The sequence below is a fragment of the Rhinoraja longicauda genome, chromosome 30 (assembly GCF_053455715.1).
Source record: "Rhinoraja longicauda isolate Sanriku21f chromosome 30, sRhiLon1.1, whole genome shotgun sequence".
NCBI classification, from domain to species: Eukaryota; Metazoa; Chordata; class Chondrichthyes; order Rajiformes; family Arhynchobatidae; genus Rhinoraja; species Rhinoraja longicauda.
The window spans coordinates 14900876-14924731 of NC_135982.1; the positions used below are offsets into that span (position 1 = coordinate 14900876).

The 23856-nt window shown below is 40.4% G+C and overlaps 1 protein-coding gene across 2 annotated transcripts in view; it reads left to right on the forward strand.

Annotated features, from left to right (window-relative positions):
• zbtb40 (zinc finger and BTB domain containing 40) overlaps positions 1-13876 on the forward strand; it is a 47316-nt gene extending 33440 nt beyond the window's left edge. For both annotated transcript variants that reach the window (XM_078425328.1, XM_078425329.1), the window contains exons 14-18: positions 1917-2131; positions 2949-3111; positions 4179-4265; positions 8924-9141; positions 11447-13876. In XM_078425328.1, coding sequence (XP_078281454.1) covers positions 1917-2131; positions 2949-3111; positions 4179-4265; positions 8924-9141; positions 11447-11650 — 887 coding nt within the window. In that variant the 3' untranslated portion in view covers positions 11651-13876. The remainder of the gene's footprint in view (positions 1-1916; positions 2132-2948; positions 3112-4178; positions 4266-8923; positions 9142-11446) is intronic.
• Positions 13877-23856: the final 9980 nt, after the last annotated feature.

Below are 23856 nucleotides of genomic sequence, written 5' to 3' on the forward strand. Positions count from 1 at the left end.
CCAGCATCTGCAGTTATTTTCTTATACCCATTCCTTCTCTCCAGAGATGCTGCCTGTCCTGCTGAGTTACTCCAGCATTTTGTGTCTACCTTCAATCAAATCATCTACCAGTCTTCTGAACTCATGAGAGTACAGATCTGGGCTGTCCAACTTTTCCTCATAAAAGAATCAAAGTATTAGATTAATAAAGTTTCCTCTGTGTTAATACCCTTCATTAAATGATTTTTTAATACTTAATGTGATCTCATCTGTGGACGATGGAACTGAAGCATAACCTCTCTACTTTTGTGTTCAATTGCCCTTGCAATAAATATCATTATGTTACCTTTCCTGATTACTTGCTATACCTGCATAATATCCTCCTGCAAATCTTGCAATAGGATCCCCTAGTCCACATGCATTTTTTTTCCAGGCTTGCTGAACTTTAAATAATATGCCTTTTTTCTGCCAAAATGTACATTTTCTCTTTTTCGACTTTTGTCGATTCTTGATTAGTACAGCTGTCAGAGATCATGGGGAGAAGGGCGAAGGCAGGAGAATGGCATTAGGAGAGAGAGGTAGATCAGCCATGATTGAATGGCGGAGTAGACTTGATGGGGCGAATTACCTAATTCAACTCCTATTATATTATATTCCATTTGCCAGATCTTTTACCACTTGGATAACGTGTCAATATTCCTTTGTAGCCTCCTTATGCCCTCTTCACAACTTACTTCCCTTCCTATCTTTGCGTTAATAGCAAACTTAGCAACCAATATTTTGCTTTGTTCATCCAAGTCACTTATGTGAATTGTAAGGCTCTAACTGAATGCCAGGGAGCTACTGTCTGGTTCTGACCCATATATGATTATGAAGGGATTAGCTGCAGGGAACGATAGAAAGTGACTTCACTCTCCAGTAATTCATTGCGGAATATCTTAGCTCATCACCAGTGATGCCACTAAGTGGTATGTACATTGTGGGTGTGTCAGTGGTCAGCTAATTTCTGATTTTAACTACTTTTCACATATGGACCAAAAATTCAGGTGATTTAGAGAATTCAGTTTGGATCAAGTCTGACAAGTTTTATAAAGTTTGGGGGTTTTAACAGTCCAGTGAATCTTCATTATTCTTCCATCCTAAGAAATCTAATGTGAAAAATCTCTATCTGGTAATGAAGTAAATATAGTCTAAGAGTAACTGATTTTTGTTTCAAAGGTGCTACAAAAGTCAAAAGTAGAATGTAAGGACAATCACAGAGACTTCTGTTCCAATTTTGATTTTCAAAAATGGGCTTTTTAAAATTCTTGTCTGGAGGTTACAGTAATGGATCAGAGACAGCTTCTGAGTAAATACAAGTGTTTTTGATAAAAAACTAAGTGTCTTGGAAATTGTACAGTCAAGGACTGTAGTAAAAGTGTATAAGCATGACCTTTTTTTCCATTCTTCCCTCAGATTTGCAATATTGCTGTTAGAAGCACCTGATAGATGTATATTGGGTTGGACAGATGAGTTCTTGCCCTGTTAGTATTTTGCTGCTTGTATGTTGCTAGTTTTGGGTGCATTCATTGAAAAAACAGGGCTTACTTTATAAAACCTGTTTCTCTGGATAATGTGCTTTATTAATGTAATTGTATGGGGATTGCGTGTTGACTGAAGCAAATCATTAATTATATTGAAACTGCTTGCCTAAGTGGTGAAACCAATGTGCTGTAAAAGTCATCTAAATGCTCAACTATTAACCCACACAATCTCAAATTAAGAACCTTTCACTGGAAGATGGATGGCATTTTGAGCAGCTTCTTATTAACACTAGCTACATCTAGCTTGAAAATTAAGAAAATATTCCCAAAATGAGATGGTATTTCTTTGGCAGTTGGCAGTTGGATGTTGGCAGTTAACTTGTGCAGATGAGATGTATTTTCTGATCTTTGCAGATGTGGAAGACGCATATGACTGTCAGAAGTGCCGGATGAGTTTCCCATCTCTGGAAGAGCATAAGAAGCACATCCAGGAAGTGCATCCTCCTGAGTACAATCCCTGTGATGTTTGTGGCAAGAATTTCAGTGCACCATCACTTCTCGAAAGACACATGGTCACACATGTTGGTGGAAAGCCATATAACTGTGAAATTTGTGACAAAGCCTATCAGGTAGGATTATTGGATGCAGACTCAGAACCAGATATTGAACCATAGTCCAGAATTTTGTATTTGGGTGTTGCTTTACAATCAGTTATAGTAACAGTGACCTGGAATGTTACTGTAGATAAGAAACACTTAAAATGACCTGCATTAATGTCAATGGATAGCTTTGTTCCAAGTTGCCCTTATTTATCAGAAAGTCCCAATCATTTCCATCAGATTTCCTCTGATTCAACTATGAAAATTGCTGCTCATAAATGCATTATTTGTACAGAACTGAAATGTGCAGGTGGGAGAGCTGATCCATCAGAAGGATTATACTTACCTGATACTGAAGCAGCGTGAATCAGAAAGGCGGCAGGTTTGATTCTTGTGTTGAGCCACTCGTTATTTGATTGGTGGTTTGCTTGGAGACCGACCAAGGAAGGGCAAAAAATGGACCAGTTTCCATTTTGGTTGTCAGTGCCAAATCATGCAGGTGAAAGCAGTAGATGCAAATTACTTCCATGATCGCTGACCATTTGGCCAGGTTCAGAAATGAAGAATGATCTTGCAGCTAAAGTAACAGAGATGTGCACTGCAGCAGCAATCATGCCATCATTAGAACCAAGGCAAGGTGGGAAATGCAGTAAATAATATCCTTTTATTATAACTTGTTGTCGGAAATTCAGATATTTAAAATTCATTAAAAAGCATTTAAAATTCAAAACGGAACATGGTTCAAAATGAAGGTGGAGGATGCACTGGAGGTGCACTGGATCCTAGAGGGAAACACTGTCGTTGTGCACCCATTAATAATCCTCACTTCCTATGATCTTTCATGCAGCAATTGTCTGGACTGTGGTATCACAATCGAACTCATCACCCTGACATCTTTGCAGCACAAAATCACCGCTCTCCAAAGTTTGCCACTCTGACTTGCTCAGCTTGTGAAAAATCCTTTGCCAGTATAACAGCTCTGAACAAACACATGAAATCTGACCATTCAGGTAACTGTTGCAGAGACTCTGGTTCATAAGCCAATAGTCTGCATGGGACAAAAGTGCACGATTGATCTTTAGAATGTTTGTTTAGTTGCTGAAGAGAGTAATGATTTGATGATAATGACTTAAACAATCGGATAAAAGCACACGAGGTCAGGTGAAGCAGCAATTCTGCTGTACTTTCTGCATTTGATGCACTCCTCTGCACTTAAGAAACCAAATGCATATTAGATGCAGAAGACTTGTCACCTTCATTCGTAATTCCATTTCTACTCTAAACTCTGTCTGGATTTTATACTATTCCAATAAAATGCAATATATACTTGAGGCACAATCACATTTTGTGCCAGAGTATCTATCACCATTGAGTTCAATTAATGATCATCCTTTTCAGTTTGTATCAGAACTAGTTGGGTTAATGGGGAAGATGATGAAGCTGCAACATTCATTCTGTTTTTCTCTCCACATGTGCTACCTAACCCACAGGGTATCTCCAGCATTCTTTTTAATCTCAGTTTTCCAGCATCTGCAGTGTTTATATTACATTGTTCCAGCATTATTTCTAATCTCATCTCTCATTCATCCTGTTCCATTTAAGTCTTCTCCAGACTGGGGAATTAAGCAACCACACTCAGTTGACTCTGCAGCCACCTATTGCAAACTGTCTCCCTTGGATCTACACCTTATTACAGAAATTACCTTTTGTTTTCTTTGCTGCATATCTTTTCCTGCAATTATACATACGTTTGATTTCTAATTTTTCCTAGTTCGGATGAAAAGCCTCAGACCTAAAACATCTGTCCCTTTCTCCACAATTGCGACCTGACTTGCTGATTATTTCCAGCGTTTTCTGTGCCGTACTCCATGACTGTGAGAATTTATATATATTGAAATGCAATTTCCACTTCTGCATTTGCCAGTCCATGATTTTCCTATCATTAAACTAGGTTCCATGTAGAATTCATCAGTGGTACAAACGTTAACTATTATCAGTTGTTAATATTTAATTCTAATGCATATCTCCTTTTCTATTATTGTAATGTTGCGCTTAATATTGCATTTAATTTTCTCAGATATCAAGATGTTGGAGTGTGAAGAATGCAAAGAGACTTTTGCTTCACAAGCATTATTGCATGTACATACAAAGTCCAAACATTCAGGTATGTAAATCTGCACCTGGAAAGAGTCAATCCATCTGCCTAGCCAATGAAAGTGCAGTACATCAAATGTTAGATTTGTGATTCATTTAAACTATCTACTTCTAATCATTACTTATTGCAAAATAATTGAAATTTTAGGCTAAGATTTAAAACGTGAAATAAGATGTGCCACATTAAGAGACAAAATAATGTTTATTGTATCTTACTGAAGATGGATGTAGTCCTGCACATTTTCTCATCGTTATAGCATTCATACCACACAAGTATTATGATCATTCGCAAGTAGTGTCTAATTTCCCCACGCTTGACATTTAAGAGTTTTAGTATTGCTAAATACCATACCATCATCATGAGGGGGACTCCATTTATCCGAAACCCCACTGGATGATCATTATAGGGCGGCACGGTAGCGCAGCGGTAGAGTTGCTGCTTTACAGCGAATGCAGCGCCGTCGACTCAGGTTCGATCCTGACTACGGGTGCTGCACTGTAAGGAGTTTGTACGTTCTCCCCGTGACCTGCGTGGGTTTTCTCCGAGATCTTCGGTTTCCTCCCACACTCCAAAGACGTACAGGTATGTAGGTTAATTCGCTGGGTAAATGTAAAAATTGTCCCTAGTGGGTGTAGGATAGTGTTAATGTACGGGGATCACTGGGCGGCACGGACTTGGAGGGCCGAAAAGGCCTGTTTCCGGCTGTATATATATGATATGATATGATAAAACTGCAGAAGGAGATCAGAGTGGGTATCCTGCAGGGAATGGCTCACTACTGGACTGCCTAAATGCTTTCCATCATCTACATGGAATTATAAGAAAATAACTGCAGATGCTGGTACAAATTGATTTATTCACAAAATGCTGGAGTAACTCAGCAGGTCAGGCAGCATCTCGGGAGAGGAGGAATGGGTGACGTTTCGGGTCGAGACCCTTCTTCAGACATCTACATGGAATTAGTCACTGCTGTGACAGTTTATTCTCCACTCCCTCTGAACGAGTGTCGTTCCAACAACACTGGAGAAGCACAACATCATTCAGGGTAGATTTCTGCTTGGTTGACACTCCATTCACTACACTTAAAAAAATAAAAGGTTCTCTCCCATGAGTACATAATGGTCATCAACAAAAGAGATGCAGACATATACTTCAAGGTTATTTCAACAAAATCTCTCAACTTGTAGCCTCTACCATCAAGGAGAACAAGGTAGAGGGCTTGAGAGACATAACCATTGCAGATTCCACTCCAATATCGTTGGGTCTCATTCTTGGAACTTCCTATTCAGTTACACCTTGGAAGGGTTTTCACCAAATCGACTGATCTGATTCAAGAAAGTAATTCACAGTCTTCAAAGGCATGAACGGATGGGTAATACTGTCCCTCAATATAAGCAAAAATGTGGTTTATAAATCACTCTTTTGTAAGATACATAACTCCCAAATGCTTTCCACCATCTAAATAAAATAAGTTGGTGCCATGATGGTATATTCTCCAGTTGTCCTGGGTGAGTGCAGCACCAACAGTTGAGAAGCTCAACATTAATCTGGGTAGATTTTTGCTTGGCTGATACTCCATCCACTACCTTAAAAACATTTACTTTGCTGTTCCCAATGCGAATCTTGTAATATGCTCCAGTAAATGGATATAACATGCACTTTGCTTATCTCAATTATTTAGATAAGTAAACAAATGCGAGCTGCTCTGCTGTAGAGCAGGGTGTCACAAGATGAGCCATCTTCAGTTGCTCTGGTTTTCAGAATGTTTAATTGTCATAGAGTGATACAGCGTGGAAACAGGCCCTTCGGCCCAACTTGTCCACACCGGCCAGCATGTCCCAGCTACACTAATCCCACCTGCCGCATTTGGCCCATATCGCTCCAAACCTATCCTATCTATGTATCTGTCTAACTGTTTCATAAACGTTGGGATAGTCCCTGCCTCAACTAACTCCACTGGCAGCTCGTTCCATACACCCACCACCCTTTGTGTTAAAAAGTTACCCCTCAGATTCCTATTAAATCTTTTCCCTTTCACCTTCAAGGTTTCAAGGTCAGTTCATTGTCACATGTACCAGTTAAGGTACAGTGCAATTTGAGTTACCATACAGCCATACTAAGTGAAAAGCAACAAGACACACAACCACCTAAAAGTTACCATTAACATCCACCACTGTGGATTCCACATTCCTCACTGATGGAAAGCAATAAAGTTCAATCTTGTTCCTCTTTGTTCTCCCGCGGTCGGGCAGTCAAACCATCCGCAGTCGGGGTGATCAAAGATCCCGCAGCCGACGGTCAAAGCCCACGTCGGGGTGATCAAACCTCCAGTGTCGGGCGGTTGAAACTCTCCCCACGGCTTGGAGTTCCCGAATCGGCCTCTTCTTACCAGAGACCGTGGGCTTCGCGATGTTAAAGTCCACAGGCCCCGCGGTGGGAGCCTTGATCCCCGGCAGACAGATTGTTGGTGAGGCAGCCACTGCTGGTGGCACCACCCGGTGTTAAACCTATGTCCTCTGGTCCTCGATTCACCTACTCTGGGCAAGAGATTCTGCGCATTTACCCGATCTATCCCTCTCATGATTGTATACACCTCTATAAGATCACCCCTCATCCTCCTGTGCTGCAAGGAATAGTGTCTACTCAACCTCTCCCCACAGCTCAGGCCCTCTAGTCATGGCAACATCCTCATAAATCTTCTCCGTACCCTTTCCAGCTTGACAACAGCTTTCCTATAATATGGTGCTCAGAATTGAATGCAATACTCTAAATGCAGCCTCACCAACGTCTTATACAACTGCAACACGACCTCCCAACTTCTATACTCAATACTCTAACTGATGAAGGCCAATGTGCCAAAACCCTTTTTTGACCACTCTATCTACCTGCGGCTCCACCTTCAAGGAACCATGCACCTGCACTCCTAAATCTTTCCGCTCTACAATGCTCCCCAGAGCCCTACCATTCACTGTGTAGGTGCTGCCCATGTTAGATTCCCCAAAATGCAACACGTCACATTTCTCTGTATTAAATTGCATCAACCATTCCTCAGCCCTCCTGGCCAATCGATCAAGATCCTTCTGCAAATTTTCACAACCATCTTCACTATCTGCAAAACCATCCACTTTTGTATCATCTGCAAATTTGCTAATCTTGCCATGTATGTTCTCATCCAAATCATTGATATAGATGACAAACATTAATGGGTCCAGCACCGAATCCTGAGGCACTCCTCATTCAAGGAATTCAAGAAAGAAATCAGGATAAACACAGTCCCACAGAGACAAATAAATCTAGAGCCAAAAAATCAGAAATTGATGTCATTTTAATGTTGCAGGAAATGTTGGGGTAAAATTATAAAAACAGAGGACTATCGCATCTTTTAAAAGAAAATAAGTTCATGGACCTGGATGAAATACATCCCAGGCTGTTAAATGAAGCAAGGAAGAAAACTAGTGGCTCGATAATAAATTTTCAATCCTCCCTGATTGTAGGATTGTTATGCTACAACTGGAGACCTGCTAATGCTGTACTCTTTCTTTCAAATGGAGGGAAGCATTGAAAGTAACAGGAAAGGATTATGACCTAGATTGAGCAGGTTGTATTGTTAGGTAATGTAGGTTTGGGTTGGGAAATAGAACGTTAACTTTGTTGATTCCCCAAGTGTACGAACTGTTTTGAAGAAAAACAAATATAAGCTCCGAAGCACAAAGGCTATTGAGTTCTGTGGAACCCCATTGAAAACAACTTTCTAGTTGCAAAAATACCAGGCAACCATTATCCATTCCTCCCCGCCAGTAGGTCAATTTTAGATTCAGTTTGCTTTGGATTCTATGGGCTTTTATTTTCTGAAAGTCTTTTGGTTCTTATCAAACAGATCATGGGGTTGAAAAATCACTTGTGATAATACAGCATCATTGCCCCTGGTGAAAGCACTGATGGTAATATTGACGGTTTGTAGCTCCCACACGTTGCTTGAATCTTTGTACTGAAGTCATATGATACTGAAAGTGCCAAGAAACTTTTGAAGAACAATATCTATGGTGCCTAATACCTTACTTAATACTTCACATCTGGAGAAAGGTCTCCACCCGAAACGGCACCCATCTATGTTCTCCAGAGATGCTGCCTGACCTGCTGAGTTACTCTGGCACCTTGCATCTGTAATTTTTTGTTTCGACACCTTGGTACACAAATTTTTGCAGCGTGTGTTTTTTGATAATAGAGATGTTGCTGAATATTTTACAGTTCCACCTGGGTCTATTTCTTGTAATTTGCAAAGCCGTTCTACAAATTGAAAATGATAGTAATGCCCACATCAGGCTGCAAAACTGATGGAAGGTTGTCAATCTGAAATGTTAATTTTATTTATTTCCCCACAGAAACTGTCTGACTTCAGTCTTAATAGCTTTTTTTTTGTTGTAATTTCAGATTCCTACTGTCTTACAGTATTTTGTATTAACAAAGCTGTTTGGCATATACAACTTAAATAAAATGTATGGTGCAGTGGCAATTTAATGGCACGTAAAGTGCAATTATTTAAATAAAATATGTGTTATCCATTTTTTTTCACAGGCTTTTATAAAAGGTAGACAGTTTAATTTGTTTCTTGTTGCTTTCAGTTGATTTTCATCAGCCTTGCAATAAATGTGGCATTTTCTTATTAGGTATCCATCCATTTAAATGTACACACTGCCCGTCAACATTCAGATTTCCCGGAGCTTTGCAGCATCATTTGAGCACAGAACATTCAACTCAGCAAACCAGCACTTTCCTGTGTGGGGATTGTGCCCAGCTGTTTGGATCTCAGCAGGACTTGGAAGAGCATCAGAGGAGCAAGCATGCCAGAATCCTGTTTGCTAATGTTCAAGAGGCAGCCCAAATGGTAAATATTCAGACAAAAAATACTTATTAAATGTCTGCATTGTCCTCGGCTCTCAGCTAGTTATCTGGTGATTATCCCTTTACCTTTTTTTGGGAGCTTGCTGTGAGTGAATTGATTGCTGGATTTCCTACATTACTAACATAATAACATCCAAAAGTACTAGCTGAAAGGAATGAAGTAATGTGAATGAAATATTTTTTTTATTATCTCTGCTTACTGCCATGGCTTATAGACAAATGCCCTTTTTCCTACCGCTATATTCATCACATTTTAGCTTTTATTTTAACCTGGTTTTAACTGTCTTATTTGACAGTTTTTTGGGATTCTCATGGCACTTGGAAATATTTTTTTCCCCATTTTGTCTCGAGATTTATTGGCAATTAGTTCAAATGCATGACCTCTAGTCACTGACACATTTGCCAGAAGAAGTTGTTTCCGTCCATCGATAGATTCATATAATTAAGAAAAATTCTTGATTTAATCTGTGTCAAGATGTAATGTTCCCAATCTTTATTTACAACTGACATATTTTATTTCTAATGATATCCTTTTAAACCTCAGCTGTGCCTTTTCAAAGAATTCATATCTTTCCCAGATTTGTCACTGGGATTTGAGAAGTAGAAACAGGTGTAGGCCATTTTGTTCCCTCATCCTTGCTCTGCTATTCAAATAAGCATGGCTGTTCTTTTAGCTTTGCCGTTTCCCCTGCATATTCCTTGGTTCCTTTGTTTCTGAAAATCTATTCATTCCTTGCTTGAATATATTCAGTGAGTGGGTCACCTTCTTGATAGAGCATTGTACAGATTAACCACCCTCTGGATGAAGAATTTCTTCTTAGTTCTGAATAGCAGACCTCTTATTTTGAGACTAGTAATCGCTGCTAGATCCGTAGCTGGGGGAAACTCGACTCTGAATCTGCCCTGTGCACCCACTTAAGAATTTTGTTTTGTTTATGGAAATGACCTCTTATTCTCAAGACTGCATAGGTGTAGTTTGTACAATCTTTCCTCATAGGTCAAACCCAACTTCCCTTCAATCAATACGGTGAAGGCCTGTGTTGCCTTCTGATCCAGCTGAGGACTAACTAGTTAAAATTCACTCAAACTTTCAAAATCTTGCTAGTTACAATTTATTAGTGCAGCAAAGAACATCGTTTCATGCATTTTTATACATTAAGCTCCATATGGCATTCCACAATTATCCTCATCACCATCTGCCATTATGCCAACTTTAATGTAATCTGCAGACTTTTTAAACATTGCTCCCTACACCCATGTTTGGATTGTTTTCAAAAACCCAATAAAAGCACTGATCTGATAACTGACCTTTGGCAAACGCCACCTCCCAGCACACTCCCAAACGGCAACATAGAAAATAGGTGCAGGAGTAGGCCATTTGGCTCTTCGAGCCAGCACTGCTATTCAATATGATCATGGCTGATCATCCAAAATCAGTACCCCATTCCTGCTTTTTCCCCATATGCCTTGCTTGATTCCTTTAGCCTTAAGAGCTAAATCTAACTCTCGCTTGGTGCATGTTAATCTGATGAGAAGCTGGTGAATGAGATGAGATTGTGATTATGTGAAGCTCATGTAAGTATTCGGAAGGAGGAAGGGTTGAAAGGAAAGATAAATTGAAAAGTGCATCTAAGGATATTTAATTTTAATATTTAATTTTACGTACAGAAGGTGAAATTATCTAATAAAAACTTATTATTCAACAAAAATTGTAAATATTTAGTAGCTAAGGCAGCATCTATGGAATGGAGATGCCAAGGTTAATGTTTCAGAGTTTATGCTCGTTCTCTGAATCAGATTTTGTTGCAGGTGGACACCATGATTCTGCTTTTCAGAAGGGAGTTAGATTTAGCTCTTAGGGCTAAGGGAATCAAGGGATATGGGGGAAAAGTTGGAACGGGGCACTGATTCTGGATGATCAGCCATGATTATATTGAAGGCGATGCTGGCTCGAAGGGACGAATGGCCTACTCCTGCACCTATTTTCTATGTTTCTATGACATAGAGTGGTACACCACAAGTTTCTTTACACAGAGAGTGGAGAGTACCTGAAATATGCTGCCAGGGGTGTTGGTGGGAACAGATACAGTAGTGGTATTTAACAGGCTTTTATATAGACGCATGGATATGGGGGGGATATGGATCATGTGCATACAAGGGAGATTTTAACTGGATGTCAAGTGTGGCATGGACATTGTGGGCTGAAGGGCCTTCTCCTGTGCTATACTGATCTATGTTGTATTCTTAAAAATTTGTCATAATGTATTTTCGTTTTGTTTTAAATGTAGGTTATCCAAGCAACTGAACAATTGACAGCCACCCAGCAGGTCATTTCTCTGGAGGAAACTCACCTGGCTGGTGTTGGATCACAGGTATTTGTGGCATTGCCCGATTCTCAGAATAGTTCCTCAGGACATCATGAAGTTGTGGCTGTTAATGTGGATGACCTATTGGATGGGACTGTGACACTGATCTGTGGAGAAACCCCATGAAAGTGTGTGGAGATAATACTCTAAAACACAACTGGAAGACTTCAGGAATATGACCAGAACATTTTCCTTTACAATGTCTTAAGATCACTCATTATTTTAATTATAGATCTCATGGCAGCATTTTGTTGCAAATATTTTAATATTTTGAAAGGCATTGATACAAAATATCTTGCAAGTCCTCAATGTTTGTAGAGACACAACATTCGTAAATAGAAAGGTTGTTGGGCTGAAGCTACAACAAAGCCAGCAGTATTAGCACAGTGTGGTCTCCCTCAGCCTTGTACCCCAGTCATTTCAAGCAGCCAATTCTGTGGGCAATAGCTGAGGAAGTTAGAAAAATTGCCTGTGAAGGATGAATCGTTTGGTTTGGGTGTGATCAATGGTGGTTCGCAGAGACGGGAATCTCTAAATTCCTCGTGGTATTCCAAGGAATAGAGGGAGATGAAAGGCCAGGATTCTTCCTTGCTTATTGGTTGACTGCCTTTGTCTTTTAGTACTGGATATTCTCTGATAAAACAGATAAATGTAGTCCCAAGAATATCATATCTCAGCGTGGATTTAGGAGACATTAAAGAATCCTGGCATTGCTGGCCAACAAGACGGATTTGACAAGTATGCAGAAATAACTCTGAATTGTTCAGGATGGCTTGTGTTATTCCTCACACTGATAGAAGAGGTACCCAAGAGGGACACCATTTGTAGCAAAGTTATACCTGTTAAAGGTCGCTACTCTGATGTGGCTTATGGTTGCATGTGTAATAAAATTTGCAAAATGTTTGAGATTGGACAGTGATGTCGAGGGTTGGGCAAAATCTTTGAGGTTGTGCTCTGGATAAATCAACATGTCGAGTCGGAACAACAACCCGGATTATTATTATTATGAAATATTATTACGTGATCACTGTTGCTCCAGCAAAACGGATAATCTGGCAAGGCTCTGGAACCAAGGGTGCTGGTAAAGCCGTGGTGGACCTGTTACTTACCAGTGCATTCACAAAAAAACTGCTGTTAATTGTCCCCAGCATTTGAAATGTTTTAACTTGAGGCCATATAATTAGAGGAGTTAGAATTTGATTCGCAGGGTGATCAGACTTAACCTGCAATTTATTGGTATTCACTCCAGAGGTGGCAATGAACTCGATATCATGTTAAGCATTTCAGATTAATTTTAGTTCCAATGGATGGGGTGTGTGAAGCGAAGTCCAACTGGGTAAAGAAATGAACTAATATCTATTTGTCCATGGGTGATTGTGTAAAAATCCCATTACTGACCATCTGGTATGAAAGCTGAGCATACTTAATTGTTTGGGTTAATTTGTTAAAACTGGTCTATTTGCAGAGTCGTGTCGAGAAGAAGGTCAAAGAGAGGCTACCCCATCAAAGCTATTTCCTTTGGTCTTTTAATTCTTCCTCACACATTTAGGATATCAGATGAAAATGTGCAGACACCAGTTAACGATTTAATGTTTTTGCCGTGCTCTATAGTTTACATGTAATACTTAGCAATACATCTCAGTACCCTCTCTCACAAAGCAAACTTCTGGAAAAACTCAGCAGACAGGACTGCATCTGTGGAGAGTGAAACAAAATTAATGTTTCAGAATTCTAGAATGGGCAGCACAGTGGTGTAGCAGTAGAGCTGCTGCCTTACAGCACCAGAGACCCAGGTTCGATCCTGACTACGGGTGCTGTCTGCACAGAGTTTATGCATCCTCCCTGTAACCGCGTAGGTGTTTTCCAGGTGATCACATTTCCTCCCACACTCCAAAGATGTACAGGTTTGTAGGCTAATTGGCTTCTGTAAATTGCCCCTAGTGTGTAAGGTAGAACTAATGTTCAGGTGATTGCTGGTTGGTGTGGACTTGGTGGGCCGAAGGGCCTGTTTCTACTCTATATTTCACAAAAACAAATGGTGTTTCTCCCTTTACAGATGCTGCCTGTTTCTGGCATCTTTTAATTGGTGGCATTTTGCTTTTATGGTCTCTCAATTCTTCCTCGTACTTTTCCAATGCATATACTTTGTTTTTAACTGTGAAATACAGAATCCAGAATATTGATAGAGCTAAAATATCATCATCATCATCATCATATATATACAGCCGGAAACAGGCCTTTTCGGCCCTCCAAGTCCGTGCCGCCCAGCGATCCCCGTACATTAACACTATCCTACACCCACTAGGGACAATTTTTACATTTACCCAGCCAATTAACCTACATACCTGTACGTCTTTGGAGTGTGGGAGGAAACCGAAGATCTCGGAGAAAACCCACGCAGGTCACGGGGAGAACGTACAAACTCCTTACAGTGCAGCACCCGTAGTCAGGATCGAACCTGAGTCTCCGGCGCTGCATTCGCTGTAAAGCAGCAACTCTACCGCTGCGCTACCGTGCCGCCCTATAGTAAGAAAATAAATCCATAATTGGACATATTTTATAAACTATGTAGGGGAGAAAGTGAAGTTAAAACATATTAAACATAGTGTTCAAATGCTGGGCTCCAGATAAATCAATGGGTCAATGGTGCTTTAATGGTCACATATGTGAAGTGCAATCACACAGTGAAATTCTTTTCTTGCAAACAGTCCAGTAGAATATTGTCATTCCCAAGCACATCCCCAATTAGCAAATTGTACAGAAATAATCTGATCCCGCATGTAATAGGTGCTGTGTTTTGGGGGCATTTTCAGGGGCCTGTCCACGCTCTAGGCTTTAGGAGCGGTGCCCTTTCCGGGCGAGCCCCAGGCCTCATTGTGTGTGGCCCGCAGCATTATGTGAACGCATTAGGTGAATATATGCAGATTTAAACATTTTAAAAAAAAAATACTGGAACTAATGAAAAAGTCTGAGTAAAATGGCCAAGGATAGCTGCAAGACTATTCAGAGAGGCTCACACCGAGTATTCAAAGGAACAACTTGGGATGAGTGTTGCTCCTCAATTTCAATCTCACATAAGAACTGGAAAGCAAGTAAAAATCGAAACAATAGTCTCAAAAGAGAAAAGGCCCCGTTTTCTCTTTAGGCAAGCTTTAGGATTTACCAATTTTATAGGAAAGATAAGCTGTGGTTGGACAGGTTTGCTCAGGCTAGGACACCAGCTTTGTTCAAGGATCCTGGAGCTTTCCAGAGATGATGGGAGGTCAGCTTTGGAGTGATTTTGAGGTTTCTTCCTTGGAATCTGTGACGTTTTAGCTAGATTAATTTGAGTTTGAATTATTTTAAATTCAATTCTCAGTAGATGTAGCTTTTGAGAGAGATGTCTCTCAGATCTGGCAGGTGTGTATACGATGTGGAAGTGATTCACTGTGGGAGGATGGATCTGATGTGAATGGGAAAATGTTGAAGTGTTGAGCCTTTGCTGGAACTTTGCTGAGCAGCTGACATCTTGTCTAAGTTTTCCCCAAAACCTTGAACGCTCCATTTTCTGCTCACTGCCATTTGCCACTTCAATGAGTTGATTTAAAGTGAATTGCTAAAACCATTTGAAAGCTGGATATTCATTTCAGTACTCAACTGGTTAAAAACTTTCGTAAAAATTGGAAGATAGCTTCGATCCATTCAAGATATCAGTAATAAACAATCAAGTTAGTCAAATTTACAATCTATGACCTGGGTGCTGTTGGATGTGAATACTGGAAAGATAATCAAAATGACAGGTCTTTAATGATGTCAAGGAATAATATTTAATTGTGACAGGCAATTATTATTGGTGATGTACATTTATGTAGCCTTTCACCTATCTGAACCACAAGTGTTAACATTGAACAAAGTAATGCAATTTCATCTGTCTCCTTTATTAACCTTGTAAAAGGCCAGAATATTGATATAACTTAAAAGGTGAGATTGCTTTTTATAGCTGGATCTATTAAAACCTCCTTACCTCCTCATAATGCCCTCCAATCGCTTTGAATCATAAAACCACAGGGAGTTTGTTATTTTTTTCTCTATAGCTTGGTGGGATTGATTTTATTTTTGCAATGGAATAAAACTAAGATTTCTGGTAGACAGACAGTGAGAATTCATTTATATTTTAACTTAAAAGTATTCTTACTCTGGCTTTGAAATAATTTACGGTGTTTGGAATGCGGCATTATTTAAAAATAAATGGAAATACATATCCTTCACATTGAAGGGGTCAGGCAAGGAATTTGGCAGCATCCACTTGCTAATTTTGTTGTTTTATATTTGTATTCCAGTGAACAAGGTTATATAGCTGATGTGTAGTAAGTTTTCATTTTAAATGATCATTACAACATTTGGTCATTGTGAACATTTGATTTAAATGAAGCTTTTCACCACAGCCCTATTCGTGGGTTATTAATTTTGGACATTTTATCTTCGTGATTTGTGGGTGAGGGGGCGGGTGGGGTGGGGAAAGGAAGGCTCTGGGTGGGAGCGGAGATTGTGGGCAGTGCAGAGGGAAAGGATTCCAGAAAAATGAGAGAGACAGCATACAAGGTGAATTGTGAATGTTAGATGGTACTGCACGTTTTAAACTGGTTCACATTCAAAGCCTGACCTATGAGATCTATGCAGAATGTAACTTAAGGTTTACAATATGAATAAAAATATTGATTTAGACTGAATCTTGGTTTCTGAACATTTATTAAGCATATTATATGGAATTTGTAAAATATCTTTCCACCCATTTCATGCCTGTAATGAGATCCTTTCTCACATTGTCCTCCGGCGTTAGATTTTAATAAATAGATACACTTCTGGAAAATTCACCACAATTACTCCTTTATTCAGTTTGCTGAACCTCTTATGAATAAGAAAAGTCAGCAAAAGTAATTATCTATATATATCACCCGATGTATTAATGATCAGGTAGCAAAAGGCCACTGAAACATTGCCTTCATAAAATCTTAATGACACTTTTGAACTATTTGAGGATCCTCATTTCCTGCCACCTAGTTTAATGTACCGTAAGGTTTACTGCAATTACTGGAAATACTCAGCAGGTGAGGGGCCATCAATGCTGACTCTGAGCTGACATTTCAGATCGTTAAGATTTGCCAATTCAAAGTTTCATTTCACTTTCAAAATTTAATTTAAAATAACTCGTGTTGTAACTCTTAACAAGCCACTATTGGCAGAGATGCATTGGTTGTAAGCCCAATAAGTTTAATTACTGTTAAAACACACAAAGTACTTGTGCTACAACACCAGGATAAACACTCAACCAAGAAAACCAAGCCTAATGCCAAAGTAGTACCTAAGCTACCTATACACACTTATGCAATAGCCCAATAATCGTGGCCTATTTCTCAAAGTCTTGGAGATTGTACCCCTCCAAATCATTGAGACTGTTTGAGTCACAATTCTTCATGCTCGGTCCTTTGAATACGTTCTCTTTATTCTAGTTGCACTTGCTCTCTATGCTTTTATATCTATTGTTTCTTTGATCTTACATGTGAGTAACTGTTTCCTGAGCTATTACATCATGTAATTTTTGATAATTTTTTTAATTGGTGGCCTTGTTTCTCTTTCAAGCTGAGGTGTTCCTTTTCTTCCTGAGTTGCAGACTGAGCTACTCATTGAAAGGGACTCGTGAACTACCTCACATTTTATTGCAAACATGTTTTTCTTCCGTGGATGTTTTGGAACTTTCAAGTGCTCTTTGATCGTTTTGTCTTTTAATCAATGTTCCACAACTTGTTTCATGGCCACTCCTCATTAGCACCTTCAGAATGGACTTCAGGATGTTATCTGACGTCAGTTTTTGCTTTAACAATCTTTACGAAACTGTTTCATTAAAACATAAAACAGAAACTTCAACAAAAAAGAAATGTTCATGCATTTAAAGCATTTCAGCTTGGTGTTATACAGAACAGAAATAGGTCAAAGATAGAGACAAAATGTTGGAGTAAATCAACAGGACGGGCTGCATCTCTGGAGAGAAGGAATCGGTGACGTTCGGGTCGAGACCTTTCTTCAGATTGAGTGTCGGGATGGGGAAATCGGAAATATGGAAAGGCACAAAAGAGAATGTAAGGTATGTAAAGAACTGATTAAACCAGCCGGTGATCAAGGAAATGTAGAATGGTTCATTGTTGGCTGAGGGGAAGGTGACAACGTGGCATACAAACATTAAAATTAAACAGGACCACAGTGAAACTAGTCGGAGAACTAGGGTGGGGAGGGACGGAGAGAGAGGGAAAGCAAGGGGTTACTTGAAGTTAGAGAAACAGGCCAAACCACATGTCTTTGTGATGTTGGAGGAAACACATTTGGTTGCAGAACATGCAAACTGTAGATTGCCCCCGAGGTCAGGATTGCACCCAGGTCTCTATTGCTGTGCAGCTCTTGTTTAAGCTGCCTCGTGCAGGGTTGCTAGCTTTTTCCCCAAAAAAATAGCAGCCATGGTTTCAGTTTCAGGGTGAGGAGGCGTCGAGAGAACAAAGAGAGTGCATATGATTGACGTTTGTGTGCTTGTCTGGGCTGCGTCCACAATTTGCTGCAGTTTCTTTCGGGTTTGGATAGGAGTAAATCAGCTGGATTTATCAGGTTTTCAGTGAAGCTGAGTCCTTCAAATAGAATGGCCCTGCTGATAGCATTAAAAGACAAAAAAATCAGTCGTAAAATTAGTTTTATCATAGAAAAATGTCTAGTTTTCACATGATTTATTCCAACTCAAGGTACAATTATCTGCCTAATACTTTTTGAACAACTGCATTTAGTTCCTTTTTCATTCTGTTTTGCATTGATAATAAGAGTTGTCGGCTTTATAGTTGCAAGGCTGATGGGACATAAAATAATTAAAATATGAAAATATATGGTGAATTTCACGATGTTGGATTGAGATAATTCCAAATTATATTAATAGAGGCTCATAATTCAGTGACATTGATCTGTAAACCTGCTAACAGTTTGAAGGAAGGGTGTGGACAATGGAGCAGCTGTATGCTGGCACTGAGACTGCACCACCATTTGATCCAATGGTAGCACAGTGGCACAGCTGGTAGAGCTGCTGCCTCACAGCGTCAGAGGCCTGGGTTCAATTCTGTCTGTGTGGCGCTTGCACATTCTCCCTGTGACCGCATGGGTTTCCTCCGGGTGCTCCGGTTTCCTCCCACATCTCAAAGATGTGTGGGTTTTTGTAGGTCAATTGACCTCTGTAAATTGTCCCTATTGTGTAGCAAATGGATGTGAAAGTGGGAAAATGTACAACTAATGTGAACGGTTGATCGATGGTCGGCTCTGACTTGGTAGACCAAAGACCTGTATCTTTCAATCAATTCCATCAATTCAATCCATCGTCTGGAGCTGAGACTCGGTATCACAAGTTAGCCAGTTGCCTTTGTCTTCCCCTTGGAATCAGGACTTGTACTATCTCAGCAGAATACTCTTGACGAAGACTGGTGCAGGTTGGGTATGGAATATATCACTAATCCTGTAGAGGAGATGGCAGTGCCATCAGATGTGAACGGGTGCCACATCTCTGCTGCATCTCTCCTGCAGGAGACTCCTCTGCTCATGCCTGCATCTGCTGGATATTGTAGGGGAAAGACCTGCAGACATGCAGCATCTCTGAGTTAGTGTGGAACAACGTGTTGACCCCATGCAACACCCCTAAAGAACCTGTTCTCCTAAAGAGCCTCGACTTGTGTCGACTGAGAGCAACAATCTGGTCTCCCATGGCATGTCTTCGTTCCTTCAGAGCCTCAACATGCTCCTTAGTGGCAGACACCAAACTGTTAGCTGGTCAGTGTGAGAGGCCTTGGAAGCAGCAAGACTTTGACCTCGATCACCTCCAGTAGAATTCACGGTCTCCAGGCTCTGAACTACCTTCAACGAGAGATTTGTGATGGACTCCTCCTCATGCAATGGTCATGAAAGGCCTTTCTTCGTACTGAAGACTGTTCAATTCTCTCAACAGATGCTGGTTGACCTGCTGAGTTCCTTCAACAGTTTGCTTTTTGCTCAAGATTGAGTCTCCCAAGAGTTGCGCATTTGTATGCAAGAATATATATAAGCATTCATAAGATAAGTTAATTTCTTCATGCATTGCTCCATTGTAAAGGGATTTCCACTCCTAGAGGAGACTGCTGTAATCACTTCTTGCCAGACTTCTAACGGCAGCTTGGCAGAATGCCTACTCCCTACCCTGTACGCAGGACCTCCCTCCTCGTCTCACTCGTGTGCATTCCTATGTTTATCTGAGTGAAATCTGGAGCGCTCTCCTCATGCCTGCTCTGCACGGCAGCCATCGTGAGTTGTGGCTGTCTGACTATTGTGATGGAGTATCTCCTTAAATGGGTGGTTTCCTGCTTTGACTGGCATGAGGCAAACACTAGAAGCTGTGTGTGGTCCCAGGAAAACATAGAAACATAGAAAATAGGTGCAGGAGTAGACCATTCGGCCCTTCGAGCCAGCACTGCCATTCAATATGATCGTGGCTGATCATCTAAAATCAGTAGCCCATTTCTGCTTTCTCCCCATATCCCTTGATTCCGTTAGCCATAAGAGCTAAATCCAACTCTCTCTTGAAAACATCCAGTGAATTGGCTTCCACTTCCTTCCGTGGCAGAGAATGCCACAGATTCACAACTCTCTGGGTGAAAAAGTTTTTCCTCATCTCAGTCCTAAATGGCCGACCCCTTATTCTTAAACTGTGACCCCTGGTTCTGGACTCCCCGAATATTGGGAACATTTTTCCTGCATCTAGCCTGTCCAATCACTGCTGCCTCTAGGTGGGAACCACCTTCATGCCATTTCAAGCAGCTTTTTGGCTCATTTTTATGTTCTTTCACAAGGATCAGAATATGTGTGGGCGTTGAGGAGTTGGCATTGGCAGCAGGACAAAACCAATTTTCATACAATTGTAGATTCATTTTGAAAGCATCACGAGAAAAACAACACTGCACCTTATGTCTTGTGTAATTTGCATTATATTGAAATAGTCATGTATTTCACTGCATAAAGTCACAGCCGTTCCCTAATTATATTGTCAAAATAATATTGGCTCCTTCAAAGTGCTTAGAGAATGTCCATAAATCCCTCTCAATAATATTCATTGGGTGTGAAGTGACTGGAGCAATGATTGCCGTCAAATGATTAATAACGTTTTGTTCTGTAATGTTGATCATCAGGGCATAACACGCCAAGTTGCTCCTCTTGCTTGTGAATGACAACCTACACTGTACTGCAGCGGTTAATCATGTAATGCTGTAATACTATAATCAAGAGCTTGTCTCAAGCCCTGACGAATTACCACAGTGCTCCCGCTGCTTCTGCCATGGAAGTTGTCAGATGTCCTGCCGTAAGTGGAGCAAACAAGCACCTGTAGTACAAAAATCGAATAATTTCTCTCCGTGAAATAGAATTTTTGACGAATTTATTCCGTGAGAGACAGCTGCATTATTTCTGCAAAGTATGCTGCTTAGTGTCTAGTTAATCTGTGCACCTGCCAGACCGGCAGATCTAATTCTGTAATTAGGGTCTGAGAGTCTGCCTTGCTTTTTCTCATTAAACACCTGGATGATCTGTTTTATGCATTGGAACAAAAGATTCGTAGATGAGGGATAGCCGTCTTTGGTAGGATTGCTTTTTTGCTTTCTCGAGAAACAGTTAATCTAATAAGCGATGCTTGATTATGTTTCTTCTGCTGAATTCTCAAGAGACATCGTCAATATTACTTTCCGCGTGTGCAAAGTAGAAATTCCGCTGACAAGCTGCCTCTTCATTATCACAGGTTCCTGTCCTTGCATCCCTCATTTGATTCTTTGCGCCAACCCGCCTCCATCTTCGCAGCAGCAGTTGAAAGCTACATGTTCACACATAGTAGGTTCTAGTTCAGAAACTATGCTTCAGCGTTCATGTAGCATAACCCACAAACACGATTGCACAAAATAAACACGGACCTCAGCGGAAACCAAGGAATTGCAATACCATTCATAAATCACCAGCACTTTCCTTCCTGCACTTTGGGACCTTTTATTTCCTTTATTTTGTTTCAGCTTTGTAACTGCCTCCACTGCAGTGTTAAATACATTCTCTTTTTCTCATTTGATGGATTCCTTTTTTTTTTTAAAGGATGTTGTTACCTGCTGGGCTTGGCTGATGTACAGCTGTATTTTTTTTGTTAGTCCCAGGAGCTTGTGGATTATTTTGATACAAGCCTGTTAGACAGGAGCGAGAGAAGCTCTCAGACTCTCAAGTCCACTCTCACCTCAACTCTTCAGGACCTTCCTGTTCCTATATTCAGTTCCCCTCACATTAACACCAAGGGTCTGAAGCTATTTGTGGTACCTGGCTCTTTGCGAATTATTCACCAGGATATGCCTCTGCGCCTCAGAGCTTTGATCAGTCATTATTTAGATAGGATCGTTTTTATTTTTTGCACCAAAATAGACATTTTCCAGAATAGAAATTTGCATTTTCTTACTTTGTACCCTATTTGCACTGAATCCTTTACTATCTCCTTATTATTTCTCTTGTTCCTCTTCACATTTTTCCTTCTGGCCATTCCTCTGTGCCATCATCAAAATCATCTGTATGCATTGTAAAAGGTTGAAGCCTTAGCCCCGATAAGTAGTGGCACATCACTCTTGCCCACCAACAAAAAGAACCATTTACACCGACATTCTGCTTCCCATTAGGTAGCCAGTCTTCTATTTAAAATGTTACTTCTTACACCAGGAACTTTTATTTTCTGCAATCACCTTCAATTCAATGTGGAACATAATAAAATGCCTTCTGAAAATCTAAGTATAGTGCATCCACCAACCCCCTTCTATCTACAGTGTATGTTACCTCTATATGGAGGCATAAGACATGGAAACAGGCCCTTTAGCCCACCATGCCACCCATAGGGTCCTTTCTGAACAAATCCCATTTGCCAGCACTTTCTCTGAAGCTCCGATGTCTTGGCGATTCAAATCCTCATCTTGTGCTTTTTATATGTAAAAGTATCTGCCTCCAATACCTCCTCAGGATATGTGTTCCAGATTGTAACCACCCACTGGGTGAAAAAATTCTTCCTCAGATCCCCTCTTATTCCTTCCCTTATAACTACGTCCATTGATGTTAGACGCCTCTGTCATGAGAAAACATCTTACTATTTACCCCACCTATATCTCATAATTTTGTGCATGCCCATCAGGTACTCCTTTGCCTTAAGGAAGCCAAACTCAGTCTATCCAGTCTCTGAAAGTTTTGAACCTAATCAATTTTTAGGTGACGCTCCCCTGCACCGTCTCCAGTGCAATCATTGTGTGGTGACCAGAACTCCACACAATACTCCAACTGTGGTCTAATTGCTAACCACCAACTTTGTACCTACCCTGTACCTGTTCATATATTCTAGGGCCTGGCTAATGAAGGTTAGCATCCTGTATGCCTTCTTCAACACGTCTACCTGTGCCAACAGGTTTGGGAATCTTTGGACTTCAATACCAATGTTCCTTCATTTCTCAATGCTCCCTGGATCCCTATCATTCAGGGTTTCTGTCATTCTCTTATTAGACCTCCAAAAATGCAACAACTCACTTTTGTCAGGGTTAAATTCTATCTGTTATAGCCCTGTCCAACTGATCAATCTCATTCTGTCGCCTAAAATTATCATCTTCAATATCGCCAACAACACCAATTTTCATGTCACCTGCAAACTTACCAGTGATACTTCCAGCATTCACATTTGGATTGTTAATGTCAAAGGTCCCAGCACTGATCCCTTTACTACACCTCTGGTCACAGTATTCCACTCATAAAACAACCCTCTATCATCACCCCTCTGTCTCCTATTATCAAGACAATAACTTAGCCAAACATGATTTTTCTTTTACACAACCATATTGACTTGGCTTGATTACTTTTAATGTTTCTAAGTGCCCCCTGCTATAAGTTCTTTAGTATAGCTTCCAACAGTTTTCCTGTTACTGGTGTTAAGCTGACTCATCTGTAGTTTCCTGCGCTTTGCCCCCTTCCCATTCTGAATACAGGTTGTGGTTTTCATTGAACAAACAGTTTTGAGACAACGAAAGAAAGGTTTGCATTTATATGGTGCTTCGTCGCATCTTTAGAAGCCCTCATGCACTTCACAGACATTGAAGTCTAGTCACTGCAATGTTGGAAACAGTAGGAAACGTCAACATTAACTCATAAAAATGAATTAATTAAATCGCTTTTCCTTTAATGTCTCAAAACAATCCACGGCAAACCGTCTATCCACATTGTTTGAGCTATTTTCATCTCTAACAAGTGAC